This window comes from Silene latifolia, chromosome 11 (assembly GCF_048544455.1).
Source record: "Silene latifolia isolate original U9 population chromosome 11, ASM4854445v1, whole genome shotgun sequence".
Lineage (NCBI taxonomy): Eukaryota > Viridiplantae > Streptophyta > Magnoliopsida > Caryophyllales > Caryophyllaceae > Silene > Silene latifolia.
In genome coordinates, this window is record NC_133536.1 from 7,442,973 (window position 1) to 7,463,388 (window position 20,416).

The following is a 20,416-nucleotide window of genomic DNA, read 5'->3' on the forward strand; positions in this document are numbered from 1 at the left end:
TTTGGATGATGAATTGCACTAGGGTCCATACCAAATTTGATGAGCAAACCAAATTCACGCATAAATAATTGATGAGCAAACAAAATTCACGCATAAATAATTGATGAGCAAACAAAATTCACGCATCAAATATGTGAGGAAACCAATTTCACGCATCAAATTGTCAATGAAATGGACGAAGTTAGGACTGCAAAAATCGTGCATACCTTCTTTTAGAGAAACAATTGATCCGTCCTTCAAAATAATTGAACCAGGATTAGCATCTTTTTCATCTACAATATCGTCGTGGTATTGTATATCGTTGTCATTGTTGGTCATCTTTCACAGCAGGAAAAAAAATGGATGACAAGAAAGGTAGGAGATGAAGCTGTAAAGAGAATATTGTAAATAAGGTATGTGTATTATTTAGTTGCTATTTTTGTGGAAATTATATTTTTTAAACATATGCCTAATTAAGTCAACCCGTTTTCCTTGTTATTTGGGTTTAAATAACCAGTATCCGCGTCCGTTTCACTATTGTCGTGTTTACAACCGTTGTAAACAAGAATTTGTGAAAGACGAAAATGGGAAGGTATTGTGAATAGATAAAAAAAAGGAAAGGAGAGGGAGGGAGTATGATTTATAAGAATAGATAATTGTATCGTTTAACACAAACACAATAATCACGACATGTTTATTTTTTTACCGTTTTACGATAAAATATGACCATTTTACCATTTTAAATAATCACAAGATAATTTTACCTTTTCCGTCTTTATTATTAAATCCCGTCTTATGTTGAGATCGTCCGTCTTACAAGAGTTAAATGTTCTCTATTTCACTTTTTTTTTTTGGTGTTCGAGCTTGTATTTTTTATTTCCCTAACAAAAAATTATTTTAACACCATTTTAATTGTGCGGAACCCCGATTCCTTAATCCTTATACCCCTCTCACCCAACACCGGTCTTCGTAATCGAGCTGTAGATTTTTTTTGGAATAAATTAGCATCGTAAATAAGCCATAGTTTGGTCGTATAAGCTAGCTATAAGCTTCGCCATGAAAGTTGTCGATCCAACAAGCAAACAGATTTAACAATAACAGTTCAGTATATATTGCAATGACATGATAGAAATTACAGTCGAGCAGCCCAGCACTCATAAACACCGGGGTTAACAATGCTTATGCAGATCAACATCAAGCCTGGCATTATATCAAGTTCATGTTATATCATGTAAAGAACAATGTGTTATATCAGTTCTTGTGCTACAGCAATTGGAATAAGCTTGATGTTTGATTGAACAACAATGTGTTAATGTCCATGTTATCATGTAAAGAAGTTATATCAAGTCTCTAGAGTGTACAGCGATATCATAGCTGTCGAAGTTCATATCATTTGACTACCAAAGTCAAATAACGACAATATAAATAGGATAGAGGAATTTCTAAACAGGGGAGTGGAATAATCAGTATAGCATATCAGCACCTATAAATATTAAATTAAGCTAAAATCCAATGAAATAAAAATGCAAGCCATACACGGTATATTTGTACAGACATTGTGCACCAGTGTCTCCCATAAGATGAATGCTTCCATTTTTGCAGTCCAAATCCTTGTCGAAAACCAAATCAAATGACAGCTGAAGCTAAAGGAGTGTCCTGGCCTTAGCATGCCCATAATTAGCTTCTTTCACGGGTTTTGGATTGGACAAACACAATTTATTTTCCCTTGCTATTTTCGTTACCGATTAATCTATGTACCAAAATGAAATGCCACTGAGAGTTGCCTGAACAACACAAAGCACAATTCAGAATGCAATGCTCCTGAGTACCAGTGAAATGCGGATGACATACCCTGGCATACCGCATACCTCTTTTCCCTTAACCTCGACACCTTCATATAACTAGTACAGTACAATTTGATGACCATAGGTCCATAACACCACAGGTCTAACAAAAGTTGAACAAATAGAGTCCAATTTGTAAACAGACCATCATGTTGACTTTGTCATTAACATGTCAATTCCATTAGGACTGGAGACTGGGGGGTGTAGTTTTAATTAATAAATTAATATTTGATTATCAAATTAAATTAGAAGAATTCGGGATGGACGTTTGGTAATTAGCCTATTAGTAGCATATTCACAAATAGTGGATTTTGACCAATATACTGTCAAAATATGTCGTTTACCAAATCTATGAAAATAGTAGACTGATGGCGGAGTCCACTAATGTCACTTATGTTTTTACGAAACAGGGCCGGTATCGAGTTCGGAAAGCAACGATTTTTTTTGCCAAACCGAAGATCTCACGAAGACGACTAATTTGGAAAATAGTTGTCACTTTGCGAACTCGTGACCAAGAGATGTGCAGTCAAAGTTTACTAGACGCTAAAGAAAATCTGAAACCTTTGTCAATGTAATTATGACAGGAACTGTAAGTGTCAAACTGTAGAAACTCTTCATCACTGACATCAATTTCTGGCTGATCCTTGAACTAGCGTCAGCAGCAATGACCTGAACTCGTGGTCATAGTATCGGCTTTTACGCCTGATCTCCATTACTCTCTAACACCTCAATAGATGTAACGATAGTGTAGGGATTGGTATCACAGTGACAACTGCGATGGATTTGATCCAATATACACAGGGGTTCAGTCAAGTGCTTCAGTAGATAAGTGAGTAATACCTTGATACCTGCACCATAAAGGCATCCAGCAAATTCCCATCAGAACTGACCACAAGACGGTCTATATATAAATCCCAACAGGTCTTTCCCTCCACAATGCATAGAGATGAAAGATCAGTTCCCGCCCCTGAAAAACCGTGCAGGAATCATTGCTATAAAATTAAATCAAGGTTTCAGTCACGGTCACAGTATCACCTCAAAGTCCAGCTGCAGCAATTTTCAAGACCTTTACAGATGATTTACATTTTGGTTTCAACCTTAATTTAAAACATTGAATTAATTCACTGCAATATCCTTAATCAACCATTAATGTATTGATGATATAACAAATATCTTTTGAACGAACTTTCTTACCAGCTCCAAATTTACTTCCCTATAGGCCTATCTGTAGAGCAAGTGCCAGTCTGACGACAATTCTTCATCTCTTTGACCCTGTGACATGCGGTAAGACTCAGTAACTGATGTCTGACAATTCTAAGTTATCCAAAGAAGGAATCGAATAAAGGAGGCTAAACCTTTCCATGATCAGGTCAAGAAGAACTAGGTCTACCAAGTTCGGCCTGCATTTCGCGATAAATACATTAACAAGGGGGATAAAAATTAAATAACTTCTATTTATTCAACTGTAACAAAGAGAAGTAACACTACCTTCACACTTGCAATAATATCAGTTCCCCCTATCTTGATTCTAGCCGAACCATTTGCCTATCATAGATCCAGTGACAAAAACAAAGATCAGCTTGTACCCCAATTATATGCAACTAACTAACTGACTTCGATAAAAACTCGAATCCTACACAGAAAAAGCAGTCAATTCTACAAGAAGGATAAAGTTACCTGCTGAACGACACTGGTTTCAACATTAATAGGCCTATAAGATAATCGCTTTCTGCCATCACAACAAAGGTCTTGCGCAATACCACCCCGTATGAAATTCGTCTCTCCTATAGATAGCCCTACTCCTACCATTCTATCAAACATTTTTCTAAAAAAAAAAGTCATATTATTTAGATCAATATACAAATCCCCATTTTGAACTGATTTCTCCATTCTATCAAACATTTAATTCAAATTTACGAATTTTTTGCCCCTAGCTTACCTTGTTGCAATAGTAAACCCCCCAAAATTGACATACAGTACAATAAAAAAGAAAAGTGGTCTAGAATGTAACATGGTAAACACAAATACACAATAAATAGTGCGATCATTATTATTTCCTATTAATCTATTATCATATTATACACAATAAGACTATTCTCAACCACATTCTCAATTCATAGACTATACCACCAATTATACCAGTTGTACGGTGTGGAATCTAAGCTTTAACATCTTTTCTACATTAAGAAAAGCTACTTGCGCCACAATGTCACACTATTTTGGAGGTCACTGGCATTTCCATAAATAATGGAGCTGATTCCTCCTGACTCGTAATTTTTGTTGTTGAAGATGTATTTGGTTGTAAATCATCACTTAATTGCAGGTTTCGAGGATAGAAAAGAGAGTTACTACATTAGTGAAACTTGGATATAAGAAGTGTGTTGTTCCCGCTTCGGCTGGAAAAGCTCTAGAAGCCATCAGCTCTGAAATTCAGATAGTCGGCTGCTCGAATTTGAAAGAAGTCATTGATAAGGTTTTCAGGAGACTAGATTGACTACAAACATCGGGAGACGAGACATACTCAATTTCACCATTGTATATCTCACCTTGTAGGACTTGTAAACTGTAGCATTAGGTTAACATATGTAAATATATGGACAAGTATGCGGTATGTCCAGATGTATCTCAATTCTCGAGCTATGAACCAAAGCTTTCAATTTGATTTAGCAGAGAAAGATAGGAGCAAGGAAGGCTAGCCCTTGGCAGTATTCCGATGTGGGAAAATTTTGGTCGAGAAATATCAAGAATTCTTTTGGGTCATTCCCACTAAATTTTGGAATTTGTGCCGTATTTTGAAGTTTTGCTGATAACTTGTCATTTATATTTATGCTCTGAGAATACACGACTTAAAATGATGGCGAGGTAGTAAACAATTCACCGTTTACTAAAAATGAATCCAAATCAGAAGAAAATTATGACACTTCTAAGAGTAAGGTAGTTATCAAAAGAACCGTTTTAAGTTTACGGGTGGTAAAATACTAATTGTGCAGGGTGCAAACTTCTACCACAACTTCCATGACAAAAAAATGGAGAATTGATTCGAGGTAAACTAGGCATAAACTTATGTTAGCCTATTGTGTTACTAATTTATTTAAATTCATATACCTTTCACAAATTTTGAAATATTTAACGATACCTCTGTTTATTTCAAGCTTGCCTGCCTATCGGCTATTGCCCATCTTTGTTCATGTTGCTAACTTTCAGTTTGGTCGTACTCCTTCATTTTGTGAACCCAAAACTTAACTTAAGACAGCTTTCACACACGATTAAAATAGAGGTTAAAATATAAAAAGATTGTGAGAGATCTTAAATTAAGACGGTCTTAAGGCTCAAGCAAGACCAAATCTTTTCAAATACTCGTATTTTGTAGCTCTATACAGTGTATAATACAAGTAATCAACCAACGTTTGACTATGGTAGCAAATTTTTCAAAACTGCCAGTTTTTTTTTTTTGTTTTTCTACGATATACCCCTCCATTTTAGAAATCATCTTATATACCCCACTACTTGTTTAAGTAGTCTATAATCATTTTGTGTTGAATATTAGCAAAGGGAACATCCCATGTGTACTTTAGCCAATTAGCCATACTAAACAACGAGAGGGAGGATTATGTTTGTTTGCAAATTGCAAAGAAGAAAAAATTCATTCAACAAAAAATTGGAGGGTTCATATCATTTATTCATATAATTTGTCTACCAAAGTAAAATACCAACTAATGTCACTTAAATTAAGATCTCATAAAATAATAATCGGATTCACGTAATAATGTACGGAGTATAAGATAGAGTGCACACTATTCTCTACCCCCAGAAGTCAAAAGATGAGATGTGTTGGATGAGGGGCCAGTCCTCCCCATTCGGTTTTTGGCATCTTTCTTTGAGACTCCTGGAACACTTATAAATGTGGTGTCTTTGGAGAGAGGTGAGTTTGGGCATCCATTTTGGCATGGATTTCAGTTTGGGACAAACCATAATGAAAAGAGATTGGAGGGAAGTGCAGTACTGCATCCCCTCTGGCAATTCCTCCATCTCATCCAATCCACTCAATTCCAAGTGTTGAAGACTACCAGCAAGGTTATGCCATGACATCCCACCCAACTCCACTTTTGGACAGTCTATTATATACAAATGCTCCAAGGCAGAAAGATGCTCCAACCATCCTCTTATGCTAACAAGTTCCCAGCAAAAGTTGATGCATAGGTTTCGCACGGAAGACAATAAATATGTCGGAAACTCATTTACTTCTCCCAACCTCTCCATTCTCTCATCACCCCGTATTTCTATCTCTGAAAGAAACTGAGTGTACTCAATTGGCATTGATTTGAGCCACTCCAAGTTGCTGATTTGCAGTCTCTTCAATTTGGGATATGACAAGGGACGATGTATGGACCTCATATCTCTTCTGCAATCAAGTATTGTGAGCTCTTCGAGTTGCGGACATAAAGGGGCAAACATCATATTCTCACACCATTTTATACAGAGAATCTTTAGTAGAGGAAAACAGGGAGATGATTCCCACTCTACTTGTCCTTCTCGGCTGCTCCTACTGTCATTAGAGTTGACCACGTGCGACCCTGATTCTGATCTCCGCCACCACCCTTTTAACTTAGGCAACTTATGAATACTTAGGTTATCGATGCTGGGAAAGAAGGATGATCCTTCATCCGAGACAAGTGTTTCTGAGTCCGCCACATATTCCATATTCAGCAATCTTGAAATCTCTAGCGTCTTAAGGTGGGGAAGTTTCCCAATTTGCCAAGGCAGATAGAGAAGCTCACTGCAATCTACGATCCGCAAAGTGACAAGATTAGGGAAATCGAACAACGCCGAGTTATCCCCCCTCCCTGGCCATCTCGGTATTGTCTCACCATGATACCCCCACAACTCCAATACTTTGACATTATGATGAGGCTGCATCTCTTCCAGCAATGCTTGCTCAGACTCCTTGCTTCCATACTCCCCTCCCCGTCTAAAGTTAATTACAATCTTTTCTAGGTGTTCCTTACTCCTTAAGTAGCCTCCCCCACCATGTTCTTCCTTCACAAATTTTGCATTTTCAAGTACTGCTATTTCAATCGTCAATTCCCCTTTCAGTTTGTTCAGGTGCTTTAGGTCTTCCAACCCATCAAAACATTGCTTTGAATCTGAACCTGCCCGCTCACCCACCACAAATTGGCATAGAGTTTGCAGAGAGCTCAACATACTTATGCCAGCCGGCATATGACTCAGCGCATCACATTCAGCTACATTTAAGGTACTTAGATCAACTAGCTTGCTCACATCATCCGGCAGTTGTTTTAAACTCTTACAAGAATGTAAATTAAAAGTTTGGAGATTTACTAGCTTTATTATTGACTTGGGAAGAACTTCTAGATGGCGATTGTATGAGAGGTCTAAACTCCTCAGATGCAACAGGTCACCTATTGATTTTGGTAAACTTTTGGCACGTGAATGACTAATATCTAAAGACCTTAAGCATGTCCATTTCCGTATTGATTTACTTGCTAGTAGTTGGTCCACTCTACTATTGTGCAAAAAATCCCTAATAAAAAGGCACGTACGAATTTGAGAATGATTAAAGATATGTTGTGCGTAAGAGTTATCCACAAGAGAGAGATGGCGAACTCTTTTACCCACACTAGAAGTATCAAAACTGAACCTGAAAATCTCTTCGCCCGCTACTTTTTCAGCAATATCATGCAAGAGATCATGAATCTTAAACGACTTAATCCCCCCAAATTCATCCTCGTCTATATCTTGGAAAAAACACCTCTGAAGCAATATAAGAAAGTAGTCTTCGCCCAAATCATCCGAGTTAATGTAGCCTTGTGCCATCCAAAGCTGAATCAACATTTTCTTACTAATCTCCCAATCCTTGGGAAAGATAGCACAGTAGGCAAAACAAGTCTTCAAGGAAGGGTTAAGTTGATCGTAACTTAACTTCAATATGCGGGTCATCATGGCATCATTACTTTCACCAAGACAGTCTAAGCCTTTGTCGTGAAATGATAACCACTTGGACAAGGATTGACCACGCAGAAGACTTCCTACCACTCTAATAGCAAGCGGGACATTGATACACTTTTTTACAATCTCTTTGCCAAGTTTAACCAATTCATCATCTCTTTCTTCTCCTTGAAACGCCATCCTTTCGAACAAATGCCATGACTCTGGTTCTGACAATCCTCGCAACTCATGCATTTGATCACCTGCAATCATTTGGCCAGTTGTTTTTGAGCGCATGGTTACAATTATCCAACTCCCTCTTCCTCCTACGTTCAAAAACCCTTTGAACTTCTGCCATTGATCATAACTTTCAGTCCACACATCATCTAACACGAGCAAGTATTTTTGCCCTCCGAGTTGCTCCTTAACTACATGATGTATGTCCTCCAAAGACATTTTATCAGTAACAGAGAATCCTTTCACCACCTTCGCTAAATGCTCTTTCAAGTCCAACTGTTGTTGATCCTGATCAGCAATGCAAGTCCACCTCTTCAGTGGGAATGCCTCAGTGATCCTAGGATCGTTAAACACAAGTTGGGCAAGAGCGGTTTTTCCCAAACCTCCCATCCCCACAATGGAAAGCAAAGAAACATTTGGGTGATGTACATTATGAGAACCCAACAACACACCTACAATCTTCTCCACCTCTTCCTCCCTCCCGATGATTACATCAGACAAACAAGAACAACTCTCCTCCTTTGTAAATTTCATAGGTTTATACTCAATCTTAAAGTTATTAGTGTTGGTGGCAATGGTGTTCAACTTTTTGTTAACCATTTTGACTTTCCTTGAAAGTCTGTGAGTAACAAGCTTAAATCGAAAAAAGAAGGATATCACCTTGTTACGACTGAGTTGCTTCTGCTTGGCAAGGGTTAGGAACTCATCTAACACATCATCGGCGTCGTAAACAACATCTTTGAGCTCTTGGATGTAATTCTTCTCCTGGAAGTTAAGCGAGTCCTGCTTGGCATCAGCATCCATAAGAACAGCTCTGACAGTTTGGACAGTGTTCTGGAGGTCATCAAGCTCGGATCTGCAATGAGAAAAGGAGACCATTGATAGTAACTGACCCACAGTTTGGATAGCAGTAAGTATAGTTTGAATTACAGCTAAAGTTGTTGCAGGATCCATGATGATTGTGGGAATATGAATGATCTCACTGAGTTTCTCTTGTTTTTTTTTTTTGGGTTATGTTTGTAATTTGTAAATGCAAGATTTCAGATTAAAAGTTGTACACCATTAAGTAGTAGCAAACTAGCAAGTAGAAGGGCTGACAGCTGACTTGGTAAAGACTTTGTAAAGATTAGTAACCACATGTTTACAGCACAATCATGTGGTTCATAAATAGAGTTGACTTCGTAAAGACTTTGTCATTGAAATGTCAATACCCTTAGGAGGCCCAGTATCGAAAATAGATGGTAAAATAATTAACGCGAAAATGATAATTGAGCGCTTTAAATTTGTTCAATTATACTTCCTCCATTTAACTCCACTCTACCATAGTACAATTTGCATAAATGTTAAGAAAATAATAAAGTAGTAATAAAAGTACAATGGGAAATGGGATGGATGATTAATTTGTCCATAAAGTGGGTAATTATGTGGGCCAACTAGTGGCATTTTGTGTAAATAATTGTTTGCCATGAGGATAAAAATGTCATTTTACTTGCTTTTTATGGAAAGTGGTAGAGTGGAGTTGAATGGATGAAAAAGGAAATATGGTAGAGTGGAGTTGAATGGATGAAGTACTTCCTCCATTCAACTCCACTCTACCATATTGGTTTTTGCATACTATTCACAAATGAATCTTCAATTGCAATTTTCTCTTAATACATAAGTGAAAATATATTCAAGTGAGATTTTATTTGATTTGTCTTTATGAGTACATTAAAAATATGTAACTTTTATAATTTTTGCAAATACGTAACTAACGATATTTTGGCGTAAACGTGCGTTGACAAACGTGAAAAAGTAAAGTGGTAGAGTGGAGTTGAATGGAGGAAGTACTTTGTAACAAGTACTAACTCAATTTTTTTTGGTAAACTAAAATTGTATCATTATAACTTTTATTACAAATTTATTGCACAACTCAAGGAAATATTTGTGCTTGATGTATCCACCAACGAGGTAAAAAGTTCAACACGATACTCTAGTTGCTTAACCGCCTTGTTTGGCAAACAGTAGAAAACAAATTAATAATAGCGTATAACGTTAGTAAAATATGGTTTTAGTAAGACTATCAAATTAAATTTGAAGAATTCAGAAGGGGTGTTTAGTAATTAGCAGATTATAAAATAATTAGAATGACCTCATATATAAATTGAATATGTTAATGCAATATAAAGTATGTTGCTATTAGGAGCATATTCACAACTATATAAGGGCAATAAAGATAGTTTGGTCATTTTCAATCTAAAAACAGGCACATTTACACTAATAAACCAATTGGATACATTATAGATTTATAGTGGGTGGGCCCAAATATGTTGCTTAGAAAACAGGGCTAGTACCGAGTTCGAAAAGCAACAATTTTTTTTGCCAAACAGAAGATCTCGTAAAGACGATCAATGTAGAAAAACCGTTGTCACTTTGCGAACACGTAACCAAGAGATGTGCAGTCAAAGTTTACTAGATGATAAAAAAAATATGAAACCTCTGTCAATGTAATTATGACAGGAACTGCAGAACCAACAAACTGTAGAAACTCTTCATCACTGACATCAATTTCTGGCTGATCACTTGAAGACCTAGGGTCAGAAGCAATGACCGGAACTTGTGGTACTCCGTATCGCTCAAACAAAAGACCTAAAACCTTCTACAATTTTAACTCTTAAACATGGTGAAACTAATAAAAGGTTTTGTCAAAGATAAAAGAAAGGTAAAGAGCGAGAAAATGAAATGCCGAAATCTGACAGAAGGTGGGTGCATCAGTGGATAAGCAAGTGTATACTACCTTGACGGCGTTGACGCCTGCACCTAAAGCATCCAGCATATTCCCATCAGAACTGACCACAAGGCAGTCTATATATGATCACAACAGGTCTTTCCCTCCACAACGCATAGAGATGAAAGATCAATTCCAGCCCCTGAAAATATGTAATAGAATCATTGTCCTAATATTTAATCTCGGTTTCAGTCATGGTCATAGTATCGGCTTTTATGCCAATATCGACTCTAAATGCGGCCGCAGTAATCTTCAAGACCTTTACAAAACATTCACATTTTGGTTTCGACCTTGATTTAAAAAACAATGAATCTATTCATTGCAGTATCCTTAATCAATCATTAGCGTATTGGTGGATATATCATATACAGAGTATCATGTGAACAAAAATTCATACCAGCTCCACTTTTACTTCCCAATAGCCCTCTCTGTAGAGCAAGTGCCAGTTCCGACAACAACTCTTCACCTCCTTTGCCCTGTGACATGCTAAAAGCACTCAGTAACTGATGTCTAATACTTTTAGAAAGTTATCCAAAGAAGGAATCAAATAAAGGGGGAGCATTACATCAAAAACAAGGGCACAAGCAGAAGCAGTTCAGGCTCAAGAGTTTGACCAACTAATCGTACTGTAAAGTTTGAAACTTAAGATGAAATTGAATGTCTTCTACTGTTTCTAAATAAACTAGAAATTTAAACAAAACAAAAATCTGCAATTACTGAAATCCTACAAAGAAGATGATAAAGCAGCAGAATATAAATAGGACAGAGTGGAATTATCAGTATGCATATCAACACCTGTAAATTTCAAATTAAGCTAAAATCCAATCAAATAAGAATGCAAGCCACACATGGTATATTTGAACGGACATTGTGCACCAGTCGCAGCTAGGTCTCTCCCATAAGATGAATGCTTCAAGTAAGAAGCGGATCACACTCGAGACTCTAGAGTTTGACCAAATAATCGAAAATTGTAAAGATTGAAAAGGGGAGATGAAATTGGAAGTGTTCAATACTTCAGTTGATTCTAAGAAAACCTAGAAATTTAATTAAACAAAAAATTCCAGAATTACTGAAATCCTGTAGAAAAGATAGCACAACTAAACCATGTAAATGCTAAAGAATATATACATTTTTGAGTTCAGACTTTAACAGGTCGGGGAACACAGCATGAACTACGTGAGTTAAGATTACAAACGTTAATCAAAAACAGAATAAACAAACTATCTACCTGATACATCGGCGCATTTCACCTTTCCATGATCAGATCGAAAAGAACTAGGTTTACCAAGTTCAGGGCTTCAGCCTGCATTTCACCTTAAATACATTATGACCAACCTGCTTAAAGTGGAGGGAAAGGGCGGGGAGGGAGAAGGAGCCAAAGGAGGGAATGGAAAGGGAGGGGGAATGGGATGTGGGTGTTTGGATACAATTTCCCTCCAAATCTTGTCTATTGTGGAGAGATTTTGATTAGGCCTGGAAGAAGGAAAATGGATGCCTCCAAATCCTTCCCCCTCCATTTCCCTCCACCCTTTTTAGCTATCTAAGAAAAAGAATTTAAATCCTCTACTCTCCCTCCCTTTAATCATTTTGGGATTAAGGCTCTGATGTTGTTGTTGTTGTACTCTCCCTCCCTTTCCTTTCCTCCACATTCCTCAATCCAAACACACCCTTAATAAAATGGAGTCAAAATTAAAAACCAGTTTATTCAAATGTACTCCCTATGTCACAATCATTTGTTTACCTTTTTTATTCTTTGTGAGGGGTATTATAACCAAGGTAAACAATAGTTGAGGCGTAGAGAGTATCAAAGAAAAGTAATTTACGTTACTTTCACACTTGCAATAACATTGGTTCCACCTATCGTGATCCTAGCCGACCCGTTTGCCGATCATAGATTCAGTGGCACAAACAAAGATCAACAATGCAAGTTATGCAACTAACTAATTATCTGACATCAACCCCTAAAAACTATCCCACTTCGACAAAAACTCAAATACTACACAGAAAAGTCCTTTCTAAAAGAAGGATCAAGATACCTGCGGAATGACAGTGGTTTCAACATTAATAGGCCGATAAGATAATCGCTTTCGGCCATAAGGTACTCCACTACGTACTCCTGTATTGCTTAGAGCAGCCTGCACAAACACCGGAGTTTAATCTGTAAGCAGATGCTCCATTAAGCTCTAACACCTAACTAGTTGTAACAATAGGGTTGGGATTAGTTTCACTGTGACAGCAACATTGGATTCGGTACATCGCATAATAATTCAAGTTCCCAACTTATGTTAGAGTAGTGTTAGACTATTGTGTTAATAATCATTTATTTGAATTCCGTTTATTTTAAGCATGTCGGCCTATTGCCCATTGTTCATGCTGCTAACTTTCAGTTTGGTCCTACTTTTTACTTCATTTTGTGAACCCAGATTAATCGACAAAACAACCAAGTTCATGTAACTCGACTTTTTAACTTAGATGTAAAGAAACATATCGAGTTATTTGAAGGTTTTGTGACTTTTTAACCAAATTCTTCAAATATAAGTAGAGTTGCAGTGAAATATTATTCATGTTTGATGTTTGATTGAACAACAATGTCCATGTTATCATTTAAAGAAGTTATATCTAGTCTCTAGAGTGTGCAGCGATATCATAGCTGCCGAAATTCATATCATTTGACTACCAAAGTCAAATAACGACAATATAAATAGGATAGAGGGACTTCAAAACAGGGGAGTGGAATAATCAATATAGCATATCAGCACCTATAAATTTCAAATTAAGCTAAAATCCAATGAAATAAGACTGCAAGCCATATATTTGCACAGACACTGTGCACCAGTCGCATCTAGGTCTCCCATAATATGAATGCTTCCATTTTTGCAGTTGTGAAAATTTTAAAATCTCCGTCGAAAACCAAATCAAATGACAGCTGAAGCTGAAGGAGTGTCCTGGCTCCTGGCTTATCATGCCATAATTAGCTTCTTGTCACAGGTTTTGGCTTGGACAAATACAAAGCACAATTCAGAATGCAATGCTCCTGAGTACCGGTGAAATGGGGATGACATACCCTGGCATACCTCTTTTCCCTTAACCTCGACACCTTCACATAACTAGTACAGCACAATTTGATGACCATAGGTCCATAACACCACAGGTCTAACAAAAGTTAAACAAATAGAGTCCAATTTCTAAACACAAACACTCAAATTAAATCCGTTCGAAGTACTATCCTCTACCCCAGTACCACTATACCAGACTTTAAATATCCCTAACATAATAGTATGTGATAATAAAATAATATTCCCACATTATCATATCATATTATATTCTACGGAGTGTTGTATATGATAATTGATAACACTATCCTCTACCAGAATTTAAATTCTGAGATGTGTCGGATGAGGGGCCAGTCCTCCCCATTCGGTTGTTGGCATCTTTCCATTAGACTCTCGGAAGAATCCCAAAGGTGGAATCTTTGAAGAGAGGTGAGTTTGGGCATCCATTTTGGCATGGATTTCAGTTTGGGCCAATCCATAATGCGAAGAGATCGTAGGGAAGTGCAGTACTGTATTCCCTCTGGCAATTCCTCCATCTCTTCAAATCCACTTAAATCCAAGGAATGAAGGGTAGCAGCAAGGTTATGCCATGACATCCCACCCAACTCCACTTTTGGACATTCTGATATACGCAAATACTCCAAGGCAGAAAGATGCTCCAGCCATCCTCCCACGCTCTTAAGTTTGGGGCAATTTCTGATGCATAAGGTTTGCAGGGAAGACAATAAACAGGTTGGAAACTCATTTACTTCTCCCAACCTCTCCAAGCTCTCCAACCTCTCATCTTCCACTATAGCTAGCTCGACAAGAAATTGAGTGTGCTCGATTGGCATTGACTTGAGCCACTCCAAGTTGCTGATTTCCAGTTTCCACGATTTGGGATGTGACGACGGATGATGGCGAGGTGTGCTCGTCATATCCATCCAGAACATTTTCCCCCTAGAGTCATATATATCGAGATGTTTGAGTACCGGACATAAAGGAGCAAACAATATTTTTTCGCAATGTTCTATAGTCAGATAATTCAGCAGAGGAAAAGAGGGAGATGATACCCACTCTACATGTGCTTCTAGGCTGCTCCCACTGTCATTAAGATTGACCACGAGGGACCCTAATTCTGATCTACGCCACCACCCTTTTAACTTAGGCAACTCAGAAATCTCAAGGAAATCGAGGCAGGGAAAGAAGGATGATCCTTCACCAGAGACAAGTGTTTCTGAGTCCGCCACATACTCCATATTCAACAATTTAGAAATCTGTAGCGTTTTAAGGCGGGGAAGTTTCCCAATCTGCCAAGGCAGATAGAGCAAATCACTGCAATCTTCGATCTTCAAAGTGACAAGATTAGGGAAATCAAACAACGCCGAGTTATCCCCCCTCCCTGGCCATCTCGGTATTGTCTTTCCATGATACCCATTCAACTCCAATATCTTGATATTATGATGAGGCTGCATCTCTTCCAGTAGTGCTTGCTCAGACTCCTTGCTCCCATACTCCTCCCCGCGTCTAAAGCTAATAACAATCGTCTCTAGGTGTTCCTTACACCTTAAATAGCCTCCCCCGCCTTGTTCTTCCTTCACAAATTTTGCATTTTTAAGTACTGCTATTTGAATTTCTAAACTCCCTTTTAATTTGTTCAGGTGCTTTAGGTCTTCCAACCCATAAAAACATTGCTTTGAAGCTGAACTTGTTCGCACACCCACCACAAATTGGCATAGAGTGTGCAGAGAGGTCAACATACTTATGCCCGCCGGCATACAACTCAGTGCATCACATCGAGCTACATTTAAGGTGCTTAGATCAACTAGCTTGCTCACATCATTTGGCAATTGTTTTAAGCTAGTGCAAAAATGTAATAGTAAAGTCTGTAGATTAACTAGCTTGCTCACATCATCTGGCAATTGTTTTAAACTAATACAAGAATGTAAATTTAAAGTCTGTAGATTAACTAGCTTTGTTATTGATTTGGGAAGAACTTCTAGATTGGTATTGTATGAGAGGTCTAAACTCCTTAGATGCAACAGTTGACCTATTGATTTTGGTAAACTCTTGGCCCCTGAATAACTCAAATCCAGTGACCTTAAGCATGTCCATTTCAATATTGATTTACTTGCCAGTAATTGGTCCACTCTAGCCTTAATTTGAAGGCACGTACGAATATGAGTATTTTTGAAGATATGCTGTGTATGAGGGTAGCTCACAAGAGAGAGATGGCGAACTCTTTTACCCACATTAGAAGTATCAAAACTGAACCTACAAATCTCTTCGCCCGCTACTTTTTCAGCAAGATCATGCAAGAGATCATGTATCTTAAACGACTTAATCCCCCCGAATTTATCCTTGCGTTTATCTTGGAAAAAACACCTTTGAAGCAATATATGAAAGTATTCCTCGCCCAAATTCTCTGAGTTAATGTAGCCTTGTGCCATCCAAAGTGGAATCAGTAGTTGCTTACTAATATTCCAATCCTTGGGGAAGATAGCACAGTACACAAAACAAGCCTTCAAGGAAGGGTTAAGTTGATCATAACTTAACTTCAATATGTGGGTCACGGTATCATTAGTTTCACTAAGATAGTCTAACCCTTTGTCGTAAAATGATAGCCACTTAGACTTGGATTGACCATGCAAAAGACTTCCTACCACTCTAATAGCAAGCGGGACATTGGTACACTTTTTAACAATCTCTTTGCCAAGTTTAACTAGTTCATCATCTCTTTCTTCTGTTTGAAACGCCATCCTTTCAAACAAATGCCATGACTCTTGTTCTGACAAACCTTGCAATACATGCACTCGATCACCTCCAATCATTTGGGCAGATGTTTTTGAGCGCGTAGTTACAATTATCCAACTTCCTTTTCCCCCTACCTTCAAAAACCCCTCAAACTGCTGCCATTGATCATAACTTTCAGTCCACACGTCATCTAAGACGATCAAATATTTTTTTCCCTTCCAATTGTCCCTTAACTTCATGATGTATCTCCTCCAAAGACGACTTATCATCAATGGATGGTCCTTTCACCACCTTCCCTAAAAACTCTTTCAAGCTCCACTGCTGTTCATCCTGATCAGCAACGCAAATCCACTTCTTGGATTGGAAAGCGTCACATATCCTAGGATCGTTATACACAAGTTGGGCAAGAGCGGTTTTTCCTAAACCTCCCATCCCCATAATGGCAAGCAAAGAAACATTTGGCTGATCAACATTATGAGAACCCAACAAGACACCTATAATCTTCTCCACATCTTCCTCCCTTCCGATGATTTTATCACACAAAAAAGAAGAAGTCTCCTCCTTTGTAAATTTCACAGGCTTATAGTCAACCTTAAAACTAAACTTATTACTTTTAGTGGCAATGGTGTTCAACTTGTCATTAACCATTTTGACTTTACTTGAAAGGCCGTGAGAAAGAAGCTTAAACCGAGAAAAAAAGGATGTCACCTTGTTCGTTTTGAGTTGCTTCTGCTTGGCAAGGGTGAGGAACTCATCTAACACATCATCGGCGTCATAAACAGCATCTTTGAGCTCTTGGATGTAATTCTTCTCCTGGAAGTTAAGCGAGTCCTGCTTGGCATCAGCATCCATAAGAACAGCTCTGACAGTTTCGACGGTGTTATGGAGGTCATCAAGCTCGGATTTGCAATTAGAAATGGAACAAACTGAATGCATCAGGCCCAAAGTTTGGATAGCAGTAAGGATAGTTTGAACTAAGGATAACGTTGTTGAAACGTCCATGATTGTTGGAATTGAATGATCTCTCTGAGTTTCTCTTTTTTTTTTTTTTGGTTATGTTTGTAGAAACTGATGGGAGTACAAAGTTCTATTAAGTAGCAACTAGAAGGGAGTTGACTTCGTAAAGACTTCTTAAAGATTAGTAACCACATGTTTACAGCACATAATGTGGTTAACATGCTTTAGAAAATACCCTTAGGATTGGAGTTGACTTCAGAGAGACTTTGTCATTGAAATGACCGCAGAAATGATAATTGAGCCCCTTAAATTTGGTCAATACTAGTAAGTGTTGGAATATAAGGAAAACAGAGTTTGTTAAATAACCTACCCTACTCCTACATGTCGGTTTATTCATGTATAAACACAATCATATTCATAACTCTTGTAATCACAATATTCATAATACAAACTCTACTCACACATTCAATCTCTCTCTTTCTATCTCTCTCTATCTCTCAGCTTTATCAAATTCGTCTATCAATCAAATCTGTTAATCATGATGAACTTAATATAAAATTCAACAATAAGTCCGCACTTTTTAAGATTTGTGAGGACCGCTTTAAACAAATGAGCAATTTCTATGAAAGTACAACCGAGAAATAAAGGATTTGAAATGGATAGGAAGTGAGGTGGCAATTGATTTGAGGTCGGTGAATAACTGGTCTACAAAAAAAGGAGTTTCTGAGTCAATTATATCCTTCATAAAGTCCGGGTTAAAAAAACACCGTCCTCTCAAATTCTAACCAATACATCCCAAAATCTATCTTTAATAATTACGATTTACGGATCATAATCTTTCTTCTACATTATGCGTATCACCAAAAACAATACTCTGAATTCAAAATCAAAACTCTATTTAATTTTCCAATGAAACCAGGGAAATCCATGATCAGAACAAAAACAGGCATGCCTCAGACAATTTCAAAGGACAGTTAGATTTTATCCACCAAATATTGACTTGCATTTTAGGCTCGAAATGGGCATCTGGTTCTATGTTTCATACATTCAATTAGATTTTATCCATCAAATATTCGATCAATTTTGAAATTTGATTGAAACTAATGTGATTAGGGATAGTGAATTGATTAGTTGGAATGTTGGATCAATTTTCCAATCTATACCATCACAAAAATGAGGTCAAGCAGCAAAACGAAATGAGAGGGGTATAGTAGTCAAAAAACTACCGGGATGAGAGAAATGTATACCGCAAAACAACAAATCAGATAAGTTACCAAAATAAAATCGTAATTTATTTTCACAACACGAAACTCTGCTACTTCCTTTTTCCAGAAATCTACATTTACTGCCCTTAAGCTCAACTCCTCTGAAATTCTAAACAATACACCCTCAAATCTATCATCTTTATACATTACTATTTACAGATCATCGTCTTTCTTCAATGTTATACTACGTATTACGGAAATCAATACTAACTTGCAATATTTGCAATGAAACCAGTGAAATCAATTATCAGAACAAAAACACGCATACATTCAATTAGATATTGTCGATCAATTTTGAAATTTGATTGAAACTATGTGAACAGAGATATAGTGAATTGATTAGATGGATTAATTTTCCAATCAATTTTTTTCCCTAAAATTATGAATCTATTTCCCAATCAATTTTACTCAAATTCAAACAAATGAGTGAGACGGAGGGAGTAATACGTATTACTTCGATCACAGAAATTAGTTAATAATACAACGAGAGAAATATGTACTGCGAGTGCGAACAATTAAAACTAGAGAGGGGTAAAAGAATTACCTCAGTAATTAAAATCTGGAGTTAAATCTTGATTTGATCTGATTTTGGATTGACTACTCTTCTCTTTATCAATTACCCATTTGTTTTTTAGTGTAATCACTTCCATTTTAATCGCATATCATAATTCATACCATTGGGTTTCCTTCCAACGAGGTAGAAAAAGTTTTGAGATGTTATCTTGTGTACTCTTGTATTTTTCACAAAATCTCATTGAAGACGTCACGTATCCGTCATAAATGACCCAAATAGAGGAGAAAGGGAAGCACATGGGGGTGCCCACACCTTGTCCCCCCTATACGTTTTGTGAGTGGTCACTTGCTTCGAGCCGTCTTCAGCAAGACTAACTGTGTATTTTTTCGTTTTTTAATATATCCCTTGTTTTTCACAAAAAAAAAAACTTTGACCGATAATAATTCTCTGTTACGATTTCAGAAAGTGATAATTTTTTTTCAAACCAATTATCTCGTCAAGGTCTTGGATATGAGTTCGCGGATGTGTGCTCATTTGGTGGTTGCCCGTAGGGACCCATTTGATGACATGCCTCGTCGGTTAGGGCTGCTAAGCCATTGACTTCTTTGTGGATATCTTTGACCTTGCTCAATATGTTGGAGTCGGCGGGTGCGAGAATATGCCCCATCAATTTGCCCCGGCGTAGTCTATGCCATGGTATGGGCTCCGATGTACGTTGAGCGTATATTCTGCGTAATTCAAAATTTTACGCCTTGGCTTCTTCTACCTCGGCGTGGCCTGCTTAGGCCGTACCATATCCCCCTCCACATGGTTGTGTAATGGACATCCGATGTGGAAAAGGCAATGACGCCGGGTGAGACCGGGGTTGAGAGTCCATTGTTTCGATTGCCCCCTGGCGGTGCTTTTGGTTTGGTTGATCATGTGGCGCGGAGAAACAGATACTTAGGAATTTGTTGAGGAAGATGAACAGGCAGAGAGACATGAAGGGGCGTGTTGAAGACGCTTGGTCACTGTTGCATTGATTGACATTCAATTTGTTGCAACGAACGATTGACATTCCGTGGTTGCATGTTCGACACGTGTCTGTTTGTTGATTGGTGACGTTTTGGGTGTGCCACGAT

The 20,416-nt window shown here is 37.7% G+C and overlaps 2 protein-coding genes across 4 annotated transcripts; both read right to left on the reverse strand.

Moving 5' to 3' along the window:
- Positions 1–1,385: 1,385 nt before the first annotated feature.
- LOC141610862 (putative disease resistance protein RGA1) lies at positions 1,386–10,871 on the reverse strand. 2 transcript variants are annotated; one of them, XM_074429149.1, is made up of 6 exons: positions 9,579–10,818; positions 3,501–9,302; positions 3,312–3,368; positions 3,179–3,223; positions 3,018–3,095; positions 1,386–2,671 (listed from the first exon to the last, which is right to left on the reverse strand). In XM_074429149.1, exon 2 carries the CDS (start codon positions 8,958–8,960, stop codon positions 5,625–5,627), a length of 3,336 nt encoding a protein of 1,111 aa, XP_074285250.1. In that variant the 5' UTR covers positions 8,961–9,302; positions 9,579–10,818; the 3' UTR covers positions 1,386–2,671; positions 3,018–3,095; positions 3,179–3,223; positions 3,312–3,368; positions 3,501–5,624. The 2 variants fall into 2 exon arrangements, with proteins under 2 accessions (XP_074285250.1, XP_074285251.1); XM_074429150.1 differs by having other exon boundaries at positions 3,312–8,862; positions 10,783–10,871.
- LOC141610863 (uncharacterized) lies at positions 10,513–19,310 on the reverse strand. 2 transcript variants are annotated; one of them, XR_012528425.1, is made up of 5 exons: positions 17,268–19,309; positions 12,810–12,908; positions 12,002–12,076; positions 11,171–11,249; positions 10,513–10,915 (listed from the first exon to the last, which is right to left on the reverse strand). XR_012528425.1 is itself a non-coding variant. In XM_074429151.1 (4 exons), the coding sequence occupies exons 1-4, from the start codon at positions 17,559–17,561 to the stop codon at positions 10,851–10,853; spliced, it is 537 nt and encodes a 178-aa protein (XP_074285252.1). In that variant the 5' UTR covers positions 17,562–19,310; the 3' UTR covers positions 10,513–10,850. The 2 variants fall into 2 exon arrangements, 1 of the variants encoding a protein (XP_074285252.1); XM_074429151.1 differs by lacking the exon at positions 12,002–12,076 and having other exon boundaries at positions 17,268–19,310.
- Positions 19,311–20,416: the final 1,106 nt, after the last annotated feature.

What these genes read in the sequence shown, in the direction of transcription:
- LOC141610862 (XM_074429149.1), bottom strand. Translation starts at nt 8,960, where the DNA reads ATGGATCCTGCAACAACTTTAGCTGTAATTCAAACTATACTTACTGCT.
- LOC141610863 (XM_074429151.1), bottom strand. Translation starts at nt 17,561, where the DNA reads ATGGACGTTTCAACAACGTTATCCTTAGTTCAAACTATCCTTACTGCT. An exon ending in AGCAACTCAAAACGAACAAG is followed by an intron (nt 12,909 to 17,267) that starts GTGACATCCTTT and finishes GTGTTTGTGCAG; the next exon opens with GCTGCTCTAAGCAATACAGG. An exon ending in AAACCACTGTCATTCCGCAG is followed by an intron (nt 11,250 to 12,809) that starts GTATCTTGATCC and finishes AGCATGTCACAG; the next exon opens with GGCAAAGGAGGTGAAGAGTT.